We start from the raw sequence: 14,499 nt of genomic DNA on the forward strand, positions 1-14,499 counted from the left end.
TTCCTTTCCCAGATATTAAGCATGACAACACTATAATGGAAGTCGAGGACCCATCCGTGATTGAAGCTTTCGTTGAAACCAAAACCAACCATGATACACCTCGGAAAGTTGAAAATGATTGAAAATGATCATGTCAATATATCCGTCACAATATGATTTTCCCCATTACAGTTGTTAGAATGCTTCCAAATTGGGGGAACTTCGGTTTAGCTCGGGTACCAAATGGCCCCGAACCTTTGTGACACCTCATTCAGCCTCCCCTGTTCCAGGCTCCAGATGCCATCTTAGGCACAGGTTGGTCGTACAGTGCAGGCATCTGGAATCTTGTCGTACTAGTGAGCCTCAGCTTTGTCGACCTCGTTTATAAAACCCCTATCCCCTCCGATCTCAATCTTCCTGGCTCAGTTACTTTCCCATGAGGGAGAAGACCAGAAAAGCTTCCTCGATTTTGTTAGTTATATGCTCTAGTGACTGCCAGAGAGGAGAGGAAGGTTACGAAGGATCTCCTGAAACACCCTTGGCTGGGCTACATGAATCCATGAATCCATAGTATGTGCCTAGGAATCAGCAAATTGTTTGGCCACTGGGCACATATGTTCTACTTGGAGGCTGAATGTCCTTAAATGGCGTCTAACTGCGATCTCGATCTGACTTTTCTAAACCTCCGAACCTGCCATAACACCTCCCTGTCATGGGCGTTATATCGTCTCACTTTGCGTGGACATTTCCATGCAGCTATGGAGGTATTTGCGCAGCGTGCCTTCTAGGCACTTGTAACTCTAACAATTTAATCCATGGAGAGAAGTAGGAAAAGAGGAGCCGCGTAATAATGCCTGATGTACCCTAGTTTCAATTGATGATGATATAGCTTGACCGAGCTTAACTTGCCTATATAGCGTCTTCTACATTTATTACTCGATATTAATGCATAATCTCTCAAATACCGGGAGACCTCCCTCTCACCTAGCTTTAGCCTCCCGTCAACAACTGTTCAAGTCCCCAATCTCAACTTTTAGAGTATCGTTTATCTATAGCCAAAGGCAACCAAAACGAGAAAGGAAGAGGGTATATATGTGTAGGTTAAGAGCGTAAAACCTGTCGGTAATTTAGAAATTGGCAATAAAGTAAATCCTGTAGCATACTGCCAACATGCCCAGCATGTGTTTTGTCCTCTGCAACACAAAAGAATCGTGAACCTCTCATATTCTCAAATATATATCGTCTAGCACTTCTCAGCTAAGATAGATAATCAATGGTTTTATTAAGAGTCATGCACTGCAAAGTTCGAGATAGCGACGAAGAGTAAGCTTTCCTTTATGAATGTTATTGTAAGGTAAAATGGACTAGTCGATAACTTGCATTAAGAAAATCTGCAGTAGTCTTTTATAATTCGAAGCCCAAATATCCACGTATGGGGGGGGCCCCTCAGATATAAATTGAATATCTGTGACTACGTGTAGGCTCCTCGGCTTTTAACAGAAGAAGTCAAATACTAAAAGGAGCTTCGTAAGTTGCTTGCTGTTATAATTAAATATCTCCAGCAGCTTTGCCCAAGAATTTGAAGGATGGAATGGCCGGTGGAAAGGAAGAGGCATTGATGCAGCAGAATCCGAAGTCAATGGCGGTTTTGCTTAAATTAGAACATAACAGGAAGAGTAGTCATGAAAGTGTACACTATGCAATGGGAGACCCTAATTCATAGGATGCATTTACGAAACAATGATGTACATGGCTGCAGCTTCTATAGTTTTCTCGCCTTCAACCAGGGTCCGAGTTACTCCATCACTTCAAGACAGCCTGTAGACCTTCCAGGACCTATATTTCCATTAGCCTTGGAACCCATCAATATACCGCGGGAAAACTTACCTCGAGCTCAATCTTCGCCTCAGCAATATCCTGCTCGCTACCGCTTCCACCGGCAATCTTCTGCGCCTCGGAGATCTGTGATCGCACAGCATCTATGCTGAAATCCTCCAACGGGAAACCCTCGACGGCATTGATGCTCAATTCCGAGTTCGGTTGAACAATGGCAAATCCACCGGAGACTATGCAGTCCCTGCGTTAGTTAGGGAACAGGTATGGGCTGGTGGAGGGGACGTACGGAAGTATTGCTTGCTTCCAGCGGTCTCCTCGATAATCTCGACGAGGCCGGGCTTCAGCTGCTCAATGGAGGGAACGTGGTTTGCCAGCACACCCATATCGCCGGACTCTGCGGGGATGTTGACTTGGACGACATCTTGCGATTTATAAATGGACTGTTGCGGACTGGTTAGTGGTTTTGCACACTCGAGTCACGGCCCATATCTCCAATCCTCCTGCCACCTCAACCTTCGCACTCCTAGCCCTCATCCACCCCTAAACCCTTATACCATCTCAATCGGATATCGAACATACCTGATGCGGTAGGACCAAACTCAACTTGATCTGTGGGACGATTAGAACCGGATCGCAAAAATCTGTGATGGATTACCGACCTTATCCGACACGGCTTCGGCGTACCCTCTTCGCTGCAGCAGAGGCGCCTTGATAGCTGCAGGGCGCGCCCGCAGAACCGTACGAGCAATACGGAGGGAGTTCATGGTGTGTTCGGGTATCAATTGGAGGTTGCCGTTGTTTGACCTGGAGGAGAGCTTTCACTGAAGTTCAAGATGCTCGGCTACCCTTCATTCGAACATGGTTTAGCGCAAATATCACGTGATTGTATCAACACGCTGAAGTCAGGTGATTTTGAATAATGGCTTGAAAATAGAAAGGATTTGGTTTACATGTTATGAATATGTGAGAATCGTTATTGAGGTCCGTCATTCAAGTGACATGAGTTGGCAGATTGCACGTGACGCTTGCCTTACTTCATCCCGAGGTTCTGACTTGAAAACTTTCCACGACCGTGAGTGGCAATGCTGACAAATCCGATTGCGGTTAAAGATGGCAACGGAAACTAACAGGAGGAGCAGCATCTAACCTGACCCCTTCAGCGGAGGAGGAATATAGGATTTCTCGTAAAGATATGCAAGATGCGTTCATCACAAGCAATTGCTAATAATAAATACGAAGTACTTGCTTAGTAACCGAAGACCTCTTAGAGGCTGCCATCGGGTTATGTGGTATGTACCTAGATACCTAGAGGTATGTATCAAGGGGTTCCAGTTACATGTGTTGATGGTCGTGATCGACAGAGGGACATTACATAAAAAGAATGTTAAACCAATAACCGTTATTTGTCGTCCCTAATTCTATATAAGTTGATGGGGATGTACCCCGCATTTAAGGGTTATCATGGCGATATTAAGGAGCAGAGTTGCAAGTTACAAGTTACTCGGACAAGTCACTGATCATCCAACCACCAATGCGAACATTCCATTCGCGCTTTTAAGAGGGGAGAAAATCGACTGGAGGTCATTAATCCCTCATAATGTTCAAGATCCTGCGTGTCGTTACGCCATAGTATGCAGCCGAAATGCTGTCGAACAGCGTGCAGGTGAAGTACAGGAAAGTGCTGTGCATATGCAGCCTTCTCACAGGTATCAGAGCCGTTGCCTTAGGGCGGATGTGCCCGCGAACCCTGGAAATGCGGAAGTACAGTACAGTACAGTACAAGCTTCCGAGTAGGCTCCTAGGTAGTAGTACTCCGTTGCATCCAACAGGATTACAACAAGCTTTGTCTGAATATTTGCGGTCGAGGTCGGGGTCGGGGTAGTTGTTAAAGAGGAGTGTCACACAGCCCAGCTGCGGTGAGGAATCCGAGTTTCTCAGTTCTCAGTCTCACTCGTCCTCTCAGTCAGCTCAGCTCATCTTTCCATTTCCAGGGTTTGCGGGATCATGGCGTTTCTTGAAAAGCGTCACGCGTCACGCGTCCCACGACACCAACACCATCTTCAGGTCGCGGGATGTGGTGTTGCTATTGGACCATCGGAACATGAGCACCCACCGAGTTGATGGTCTGCCCTATCTTTCCCGAATCCCGAGGATTGCATCGCAACCTGCGAGAGGCACCCGCACATGCAGATGGACGTGTCAGGTTGGGCAATATTTGGACCAGTTTAGTCAAGCTCCAGCAGCTGGATGGGACAGGATCAGAGACCGTAGCGTACGGTAGCAACGTAGCGTAGATGCAGCGAATGTGGGGTAAGTTGCGGTCAGAGATCAGAGCAGTAGGAAGTCGTGTTGCGTGTTACTCGGTAGATTCCCACTGCCCTATCCAGTTTTCCCCGTTCTGTAATTGGGCTCTGGATTGATATTCCGATTGTCATAAGGGATGGATTCTCTGTGAGGGGCACCAAGGTACGGCAGTTCGTTTTGCAGCATCCCACGTAGAAAGCACCACTACAGTAGAAGAGGAGGAGAGCCGTTATCGCAGATTAGGGCAAGGCTTTCAGACCTTCAACTCTGGGGATTGTGGCTAAATCCAGCAGCGTGGGTTGGGAACTTGGGGATGCAGAAGGGAGGATTGAGTAATAAAAATAAAGACCACGAAGTACCAAGTACCAAGTACCTCCACATGCCAGCTCAGTAGCAGCAGGGCTCAAGTCTCGAGTACCCGCGTCCACGCGAAAGCAGTGGGAAGTTGTTCACGGCGTTTGTCAGAAGACCACACAACAGCGTGCCCCCACGGCCGAAGATGGGTGGATGGATGGATGTTTCAACATCGATGAGCAGGACAGCACAGCACAGGACAGGACCCGCACGAGCGCCGAGGTGCTACTTGTAGATCGACTGGCCGGTATCTTGGCGTGCCGGTATTTAGGATTTGACAGCGCAATAATAATAATTGATGATGCACGCAGATCGTTATTCGCGTTGCCGCGCCTTGCTCCTGAAATCCAGGCATTCGATATTCAATATACCCGTCCTGGGGCGCCACGGCTTGCTAGCACCCCCCCCAAAAGCAAAACAAAGCAGCGCGGAATTGGGGGCCCAGGAGAACCGGGCGTTCTTTTGAATTTGGGAGAGAGACAATAACGAGAATAAAACAAAGAGAATACTGTAAAATAAAGACAATACTGTAAAGTAAAATCAGAGATAAAAGGGATAGTATCGGCTGGTGGCGGTGCTACCTCGTACGTACTACGTACAAAGTACTGTACCAAGATGAAAATTTCCAGTGCCCAGCTTGGCCCAGCGCACCCGGGGGGGTCTCCAAGGACAAATGGGCCCCGAGGGATTGACAACCCCCCTATAGAAAGCCCCTAAACTCGCACGCTCGCCGCCAGGAGTCAGGTCGACGGCCGTGGCAGGGTAGCGAGGGGGCACTGTAGCCTGTGGTTACGTACCCTCTGGGCTAGCCACACCACCGCACCGCACCGCGCTCACCGCAAACCCAACATTTGCGACCGCCACAGGCTTTTTCCCTTTATTGCCCTACCCGCCAGTGCCAGTGCCAGTGCCCAGTACCTTTTCTATTTTTCCCCTTCTCCCTCCCCTCCATCCTGTCCTCCCATCCTCCTCCCACCTTCATATTTGCCTTTCCCCCCTCCATTCTCTTCGCCCTCACCCGCACCCTCACATATCGCCCGAAACCAACGCGTATCCCCCCTCAAAAGAAAGTTCCTCGACTGTAGGGCGTGGCCAAACTTGTGTTGGCCACCGTCTTGCACAGCCAAGCCCTAAGCTTCCGTCGCTCAGCCAGGCTGTCTGACGCGAGATCCGTCCCTGTGTTGCTTGCGGCCCTTCAGCCCTGCTGGTTCCAACGTCACTCGCAAAATCAGGTCAAGATCTCCAGCACAAATTCTTCCCGCCTGGAACATTCAATCTCACGAGAACAACCAAAAACCCTAAATCCCGCCGTCTCTGCTTCTGCAAAATCCACCTGGATCCCTTTTCACAATACATGATGCCTTATCAATTATAGCACAACGGTCCCCTAGGGACGCCATAACCAATCCGGTTCTTGAACTTGCTTCGAGTTATCTGACGACAGTCAACGCTGCATCTGATTTCTGCCGATCCTGCTAAGGTTATTCCGTCCGATTATATCCATACGAGAATCCCGCACACCTTGTTGCCTTGGATCGACTTTCATTGTCGCCTAGTGATTGCTCTACTTGTTGGAGCCGCCACCCATCGCGAAAGTCGACAACATTCAATACAAATACACAAAATATTTTAATACCTCCCGAGGGGTACCGCTCACGGACTCCCCCCCAATTACCGCCGATTCCATCTTACAATCCTCTCTAATGGTTTGCGCCCCCTTGAAATTACAAAATGGGTCTCCAGAGCTTCTTCAACTGGCGGTCTTCCACCGCTGCCAGCAACACAGATCCCGTGGCAGAAGAAGATCTTGTTGCCGACGTGGATGAGCCCCCGGATCATCGACGCCTGGAGAAGTTGCAAACCGATTTTCACAAATCCGCAGTCCGATCCCAAGCCCAGCGCAAGGAATCGCTGCTTACAAAAGCACTCATGAAGAATCCCGACAACCAAGCTTCCAAGCACGAAATACAAGTCAACCCAGACTCGTCCCGTCGAAGATCGATGATGAGCAACGCTAGCATGACCTCGACGGCGGAATTGACAAGTGATGGTGGCCTCACAAGTCCTGCACGCACGAGTACACCTAGCCCTCCTCCTAGTGCTACATTTACCAGCTTTGCTCCATATTCTCTAGCTGGAGAATCGATATCGCCACCAATGCCCATCGCGGTTAATACCGGCATGAACGATTCCTTACCTGTTGCCGAATTGATTGCCGTTTCTCCTAAGTCGGCCCAGCCTGAGATGGTCGTTCCACCGAAGAAACGCACGATCACATTTGCTTGTGGTGGAGGGAAACACATGGCTCCTAAGCCAGCCGCACGACCGGCTCCAGAACCAGCTCCCGTTGCAGCAAACGCGCAGCCACAACAGCGCGTCTGCAAGATTAAATTCGCCTGCTCGGGCCCAAAACCATCCGACAAGAGGACCAAGTCTCCGGCCGATGACAAGTTCGAGTCGCAGCCATCTGAAGCACAGAACGCTCCAATTCCCAAAAAGTCCCCTAGAACTACATCCCAATCATCGCCGCGGCCTCACCGAGACGTCGCTTCCACTGCTCACCGATCCTCAGGCAGTCCTGTCGCAACAAGGACCAAACCGAAATATATCATTGCTGATGAAATGTCCTTGGAATGCTCGGAGGCCACTCGATTCCATGAATTTGCCAGTGAGGGACTACAAGAAGATGACTGGATTCGGGAAGAGGATGAAGCTCCAAAAGCCAGGCTGACCATCAATGATACCCTAAAGATGGAGAATGCCATTCGCCAACTCGGTAATGAGGCTGAAGAAGAAGCATTAGAGGAAGACGACGATGATGACGATGACGATGCCGCTGAGGATGACGACGATGACGACGATGACGATGAGGACGACGACGATGATGACGATGAGGAGTCTGATGGCAATGAGACCGATAACGAGGCTGGATTTGCTGACTCGGACGACGAGAGCGATCCTGAAGGGGAATTCGCCTTCTGGTCCCCAGGATATAATCTTCCCAATACTGGACCTGGAGGCTCTCTAACCTACCGTCCATCTGCTCATCGGGCCGCCTCTGCTTCGTCAATAGAATCTGTTGGTCACATGGAGTCTGTCGTGGGCCCACAAGGCAATCGTTATTTACGCCGTCGCCCGATTAAAATTCGACCTGGTACTCCCGAGTTGCCTGACAGTACCGATTTTGTCTGCGGTACTTTGGACGAGGATAGACCGATTGAAAATGCATACATATCTTGTATGGAGGCCCGGAAGAATGCTAAGCGTATCCAAACTCCACAAGATATAGATCCTAGCTTTCCTACTTCCGATCTAGAAAACGAGGAGGATGATGACGACGACGTGCGGGACGGCAATGACAGCGAGGAGCATGTATGGCTCCATGGGAAATTTGAAGAGTCGGACCAGGAACACCATGGCCGACGTCGTTCCACCACAGCCCGCCGCAAGTCTCCAATTCTTTCGCCCCGACGACCCCGTTCACCCCCTCCGAAGCAACGGCTTCGATCCCCTCCGCCTCGTAAGCTATTTGGTCACTCCCCGAAGCGGATGCGCTCTCCACCGCCACCGCGGGCCGTCCGTTCGCCAGCAACCTCTCCAACGGCTCAAGGTGACAGTAAAGCTATCAATTTCGCGCCGCTCGCGTCACGCCCGGGCCTCACTCATACGAAGTCACTTCCCCGTGCTCCTAATGCGTTTGGTCGGCAATATCGGGCCTCTCGCATAGCTGCTGCTTCCGGCAATGACACAGGTGACTGTGTTGTTCGTGGTGCTATTGATATCGTCAAGGGTCTAGAGAGGAAACGGCAACGGCGCAAAGAGAAGTTCTTCCAGAAGCAGTACAACAACCGCGGCCGGAAACAGAACGCTGAGCGTAAGCCTCAGCCTGGGAAAGGCGCAGAACGGATGCGTGAGCTTGGGCTCGTCATGGCTGGCAAGACTGGAGTTCAAGGCCATTACATGATGTCTGCTTAGGCTCACAGCAACGTCAGCGGTACTTTCATCTACCTTTCTATTCAAAATATTTTACTCTTTTGTACATCTTTCTCTTCTACTACCCATCCACCGTCCACATCCACTATTTGTGTAGACTGAGGGATTTGTATATACCACTTTTTCCCTACATTATCCAGATCACTATCGAGATATTACCTTACCGCGTGCAAGCACGTCATCTCATTGCATCACATTAGGCCAGAGCGCCACTTGGAAGAGGTCATCGTTTGGACCCTTCGGAGGCATATATCATTGCATAGCTTGGACAGCGGGCAGCATGGGAGTTCAATTAACGATCGTTGCACCAGTCATGGAAAGGAGCAGTCGGCTTGGGGGCTGTGTTTTCATGCAGCCCTTCCTTTTGTTAAGAGTTTAGGATAACTCGCATATTGTGATTTTAATCGAATGATGAACCCATTATTTTCAACCGAGTTCTCCTTCCGTGAGATTGTGAGAATTGAGTTTTGGTTGGCGCTCTGTAGCCGCATAACGTATATGGGTGATAGATAACGATGTGTGAGGTCTTGCATCCATGGGCTTGAATATAAATCAAGTTCAAGGGGATATTGCAGATACATTGGTGTCGTGAGTACTAGTATTATTAACAAGTTGTAGCAAGACTACATAAATAGAATGCTAAAATATCAGGGCTTGTATTGATTCTTTCTTTTAGTAAAATTAGGATTCTTAAAATCGGACATTATCACAAAGTCTGCCATTCCCGCCTTTGTGGATGTATGTTTAAGATAAAGACACGACTGCGGTGACATTCAAGTTGTCAAATAGGTGTACGGATTCGTGGTAATACCTGTATGGGTATTCCTGAGTCGGGCTTGGCTTACACACGTCCTATATAACTGGCTACAGTGGCCTATACTCTTGTAATTGGATTAGTCGTCCTTATCCATACTTTGAGTCCCTCGTACCTGGATTATTAGTTACCAATTTGGCTTATTCGTGACTCACAATCCTGACAACAAGATGTACCAAAACTGCATAAATAGAATGCTAAAAGATCCTGGCTTGTATTGATTCCTCCTTTGTGAATGTATGTTCAAGATAAAGACACGACCGCGGTGACATTCAAGTAGACGTGGCGTTTGGGCATTGAAGGTTCGTGGTTCCTGAAATATAAGGCGATGATTAATTTAGCGTAGGTTTTCTTGCCAAGTTGGCGATCAACTGTCCGTAACTAAGCTTTGGCTATCCCTCACCCAGAAATCCACCCCATCACACCCCAAGCTCTCGCACACGCACGCAGACACCAAGGAACGATTTGATATTAAGAGACATTCAAGATGTGGATTGTCAACTGGTGTAGGTATTCCCCATGCGACAAAGCCCCCAAGGATGTGGGATTCAATCCGGCTCGGCGATAGCTAAACTGACGCCTGTTCTGCTCCGATCTAGTCTGGGATACGCTCGCGTCACTCGGGCTCCTGAATAAACATGCGAAGCTCCTATTCCTGGGTCTGGATAATGCGGGAAAGACCACGCTGTTGCATATGTTAAAGGTGCGTAGATCGGGAAGGACCTGGAGATGTCCTATGCTTCGTCAATGACGGATGCCTTTGACAAGCTCAGGATACAGATACCGTTACTAACATTCACTTATGGATAGAATGACCGAGTCGCCATCTTACAACCTACTCTCCATCCAAGTGAGTTTGCCTTGATTCATCTGCGCTGTAGGAGCAAGCACGTGCGTTGGTACTGACGACTGGACAGCTTCCGAGGAACTCGCCATTGGCAACGTTAAATTCACTACTTTCGATCTGGGTGGACATCAACAAGGTACGAATGCCCAACACCCTTTTACACTGGCATGTTAGGACCTAGGCTTATACTTATAACCCGTTAGCTCGCCGTCTCTGGAAGGACTATTTCCCGGAAGTCTCAGGTATCGTTTTCCTCGTCGACGCGAAGGACCACGAGCGTCTCTCCGAATCGAAAGCCGAACTCGATGCCCTTTTGAGCATGGAGGAGCTCTCGAAGGTCCCGTTCGTCGTCCTGGGTAACAAGATTGACCATCCGGATGCGGTCAGTGAGGATGAGTTAAGACATCAATTAGGCCTGTACCAGACTACTGGCAAGGGCAAGGTTCCTCTTGAGGGTATCAGGCCTATTGAGGTCTTTATGTGCTCAGTCGTTATGCGACAGGGTAAGTGATATGGTTGGACGTACCGTGAGTGACAAAGGCTAACTGTAGTAGGCTATGGCGACGGTATCAGATGGTTGTCACAATATGTTTAGATATGGACCCAGACGTGGACGAAGCTGGGACAGGGGATGACAGGGGAGCCGGTGGATGGTGGGAGTTGAAGCCTCTTCGCAGAGGGTGTCACGATGGATGGAGTTTTACATTACACAGGTCGTTTTGTGATGCTTTTGGCCTGCTTGTGAGGTCGTACAGGGCGTTCCGATAGTTACCTGAACCTCAATCAGCCGGCATGTTTGTACCTTGCATAGTATTGCGATCAAGAATTTTCTGTCTTTCAAAAACTCTCAAGAACTTCCACTCGAACTTTCTTTGAACTTAAGCTCTGCTATACGTATTGATGTGTCCGGTGCTAATTGCCACTCCATCGTCCTGGGAGCTTCTTCGACTAATGGAAATTATCCTAGACAGAACTCGAAAATTACTACAAGACAGATAGCAATAATGTGGCTTGAGACTTATCATAAGACAATAATTTAACATATTTTGCTGGTGACTTCTCAACGAACCTGCTGACTAGGGGGGGCGGATGAACTACCACCGATTCTACGTCATCCGATACCGAGGAACGCGGCTCCGATCTGTCTCATGAATATCCACAAACAAATACACGGAAGACCACCACATTCCATTCCTATGACTTTCACTCACATTCTTCGCCTCCAACTTCAAAACACTAATAATCCGCTCCATCTTTCTCATAAAATGTTGTCTCAGTTCTCCCCCCCATCAAAGTTCGAGTCTGCTTCCTCCTAACGGGTACACGAAATCGACACCATGGCGGACCAGCGGACCTCCACGAGTGGCCCTGCGCCCAACAGCCCAGAGGGCTACGATTCCTCACTCCTCCCAGATTTCGATCATGAATTCCTGTCCTACGAGGATTTGATCGCTTTTGCCAATGCGCTCTCGGCGCCAGAACACAGTCCGAGTACAGATGATTTGACGTCCCCTACAGCTCTTAGTGGCAACGATGGCACGAATTCTTTCAGCGGCGAAAGATCCAAAAGCAGAGAGAGTCTTTTCATAACCGCACAAAATGACTGGGCGCCCATTCACCCACCCCGAAAGACGTCGCGCAAGAAGAAAGGGACTCGGAAGCCGCGCAGGAGTCGGGATGAGACGAGGGAGGGGTATCTATACTCGCTGCTCAAATGGCCGTTGCTTGGTGTGGTGGGAGCGTGGGTTTTTGGCCTGGGGATCAGTTATCTGTTTACCAGGTTATATATCTGGCTTTATGAGAATTTTGTGGCATGGAGGGGGAAGAGGGAACGTCTGAGGAGGAAACTGCAGGGTGCGGAGACCTATGCCGACTGGGTGCGCGCTGCGAAAGAGCTAGATCGGTTTCTGGGAAATGATAAGTGGAAGGAGGATGACGCCTTTGCGTATTATGATTATAAGACTGTGAGGAGAGTGCTGGACCAGATGAAGCGGTCTAGGAGGAAGGTTGAGGCTGAGGAGAGGGGGATATTGAATGGGACTGGAGGGAAGAGAAGGGCGATTCAGGAATTGAAAGCCCTCGTCGAAGGTTGTGTGAAGAGCAACTTTGTTGGCGTCGAGAATTCTAGATTATATTCTCAGACATATTATGGGACAAAGAATCTTGTTCAGCAATTCATTGAAGAGGGTAAGTTGCTCGCCTCTTCGTATTGACCAGTGACTAACAATTACAAGTCGAGAGGGGAGTCAAAATTTTGATAGACACGAACGAACTTGGACCAGAGGAGAAACGAACCCTATTTAAACGACTACATACTAATTTTGGTCGGACTGCCTTGTGCTTGTCAGGAGGCGCCACCTTTGCATACTACCACTTCGGTGTAGTAAAAGCCCTACTAGACGCAGACCTGCTACCAGATGTGATTACTGGTACTTCTGGGGGCGCGCTTGTGGCAGGGCTCATAGCCACACGCACAAATGAAGAGCTGAAGAAGCTTCTTGTCCCAGCGCTGGCCGGCCGAATAGACGCCTGCTCGGAGAGTATCACAGTATGGGGGCCTCGTTGGTGGAAAACCGGTGCTCGATTCGATACTCTCGAGTGGGCTAAGAAGTGTAGCTGGTTCACGAGGGGAAGCATGACCTTCCGTGAAGCTTATGAACGGACGGGAAGGATTCTCAATGTATCCTGCGTCCCTGCGGATCCCCACTCTCCTACGTAGGTCTGCCGTTAAGATGTCCAAACCCCGTGCTAACATTTCATAATGTAGAATCCTTTGCAACTACTTGACTAGTCCAGACTGTGTCATCTGGTCAGCAGTTCTTGCATCAGCTGCCGTTCCAGGCATCATGAATCCCGTTGTTCTCATGATGAAGACGAGAGACGGCACCTTGGCCCCCTATTCCTTCGGTCACAAATGGAAGGATGGCAGTCTCCGAACCGATATCCCTCTAAAAGCTCTCAACCTCCACTTCAACGTCAACTTCAGCATCGTGAGCCAAGTAAATCCTCATATCAATCTCTTCTTCTTCTCATCCCGCGGTGCCGTCGGACAACCCGTCACCCACCGAAGGGGCCGAGGCTGGCGCGGTGGCTTCCTAGGAAGTGCGACAGAACAATACCTTAAACTCGATCTCAACAAATGGCTTAAAGTCCTCCGGCATCTAGAACTACTTCCTCGCCCACTCGGTCAAGACTGGAGCGAGATATGGCTGCAACAATTCTCAGGCACCATCACCATCTGGCCCCGGGTCATCATCTCCGATTTCTGGCGTATCCTCAGCGATCCCGCACCGAAACAGCTCGCCCGGATGCTCCACGTCGGCCAACAAAGCGCGTTCCCCAAACTGCAATTCATCGCGCATCGGATGAAAATCGAGCGGCTGGTTGACCAAGGTCGCAACGAAAACCGTCTTGGTTTCCGCAGAGGGTCGATTGAGAGTATCCTGAGCGCAGACGATCTTAAGAAGCTCCTAAAGAAAAACGGCGAGGAGACGGAGAATCCAAGCGCGACAGAGGAAGATACTGACCTGGGCACTACGGGCGATGAGGATGAAGATGTGAAAGGGGAGGCTTTGGAGATTGCTATGGCGGCCAAAATGAAGGTATGATAATTTTGAAATTGGATTTTGGGACGGAGTTCGGTGCATGATACCAATGCCTTGATTATAGACTAGGGGCGTTCCTTTCGCTTTAGATTATTACCATATATTGGGTTTTAATAGCATGGAATTTGACTATTCACTTCGTTTTGGCTGCTTCTCTCTACTCCGTAGGCCGCTTCGTTTACTACTTAAGCGACAACAACCGTCCCTCTTTTCGGTGGATTGTGCTTCGTTGCGCTGCTTTGGAGAGCCTTTACTACTTCGACGTATCAGAGTTACTAAGTAGAAGGAAGGGATGGCTGCGGTTGAGTCACGTGACGTTTCGCCCCTTTTCTCAGCCCAAGGCAGTTTGTTTGCCCTCCTGCCCCCTTTTAAGATGGCGAGATGGGGAGATATTGCATCTCCATCTCTCCGGGTGAGAGGTAGAGCGCTAGCTATAGTGCGCACCATATTTATCTCGTTCACCTTGTTCGCTTACACCCTCCTATTCCACTATACACAGCACAAAGCCCACACTCTCCCAGATTTCCTGGGCGGCGACCTTGGACAGCCGAAGCTTCCTGACCCCCTCCACCTGGAGAATTTCAACCCATGTGCCCCTCCAACTGCTGTCCAATGATGACCCCCACGCCCGCTGAAAGCCTCAAACAACCAAACCAAGTAAAGGGCAGAGACCACACCGCCCCCATCAGACATACAGAGCACAGCAAGGCTACGAGGGAAGTCCCTGTATGTAAGACATACTGAGTACACGTGTTAAGTGTTCCTCA

General features: G+C 49.4%; 4 protein-coding genes across 4 annotated transcripts; 3 read left to right on the forward strand and 1 right to left on the reverse strand.

Annotated features, from left to right (window-relative positions):
* Positions 1-1,782: 1,782 nt before the first annotated feature.
* Positions 1,783-2,579, reverse strand: BP5553_00649 (Epsilon subunit of F1F0-ATP synthase N-terminal; the record flags this gene model as incomplete). The annotated part of the gene is made up of 5 exons (XM_032009272.1): positions 1,783-1,815; positions 1,867-2,045; positions 2,102-2,255; positions 2,395-2,424; positions 2,475-2,579. 5 exons carry the CDS (start codon positions 2,577-2,579, stop codon positions 1,783-1,785), a joined length of 501 nt encoding a protein of 166 aa, XP_031873326.1.
* A 3,625-nt stretch (positions 2,580-6,204) lies between these two features.
* BP5553_00650 (Uncharacterized protein) lies at positions 6,205-8,448 on the forward strand (the record flags this gene model as incomplete). Its single annotated transcript, XM_032009273.1, has 1 exon — positions 6,205-8,448. One exon carries the CDS (start codon positions 6,205-6,207, stop codon positions 8,446-8,448), a length of 2,244 nt encoding a protein of 747 aa, XP_031873327.1.
* A 1,526-nt stretch (positions 8,449-9,974) lies between these two features.
* Positions 9,975-10,722, forward strand: BP5553_00651 (Small COPII coat GTPase; the record flags this gene model as incomplete). The annotated part of the gene is made up of 5 exons (XM_032009274.1): positions 9,975-9,983; positions 10,091-10,130; positions 10,198-10,263; positions 10,331-10,630; positions 10,682-10,722. 5 exons carry the CDS (start codon positions 9,975-9,977, stop codon positions 10,720-10,722), a joined length of 456 nt encoding a protein of 151 aa, XP_031873328.1.
* A 742-nt stretch (positions 10,723-11,464) lies between these two features.
* BP5553_00652 (Patatin-like phospholipase-containing protein) lies at positions 11,465-13,735 on the forward strand (the record flags this gene model as incomplete). The annotated part of the gene is made up of 3 exons (XM_032009275.1): positions 11,465-12,314; positions 12,362-12,842; positions 12,895-13,735. The coding sequence occupies 3 exons, from the start codon at positions 11,465-11,467 to the stop codon at positions 13,733-13,735; spliced, it is 2,172 nt and encodes a 723-aa protein (XP_031873329.1).
* Positions 13,736-14,499: the final 764 nt, after the last annotated feature.

The sequence above is a fragment of the Venustampulla echinocandica genome (genome assembly GCF_003357145.1).
Source record: "Venustampulla echinocandica strain BP 5553 chromosome Unknown scaffold_0, whole genome shotgun sequence".
Classification (NCBI taxonomy): Eukaryota; Fungi; Ascomycota; class Leotiomycetes; order Helotiales; family Pleuroascaceae; genus Venustampulla; species Venustampulla echinocandica.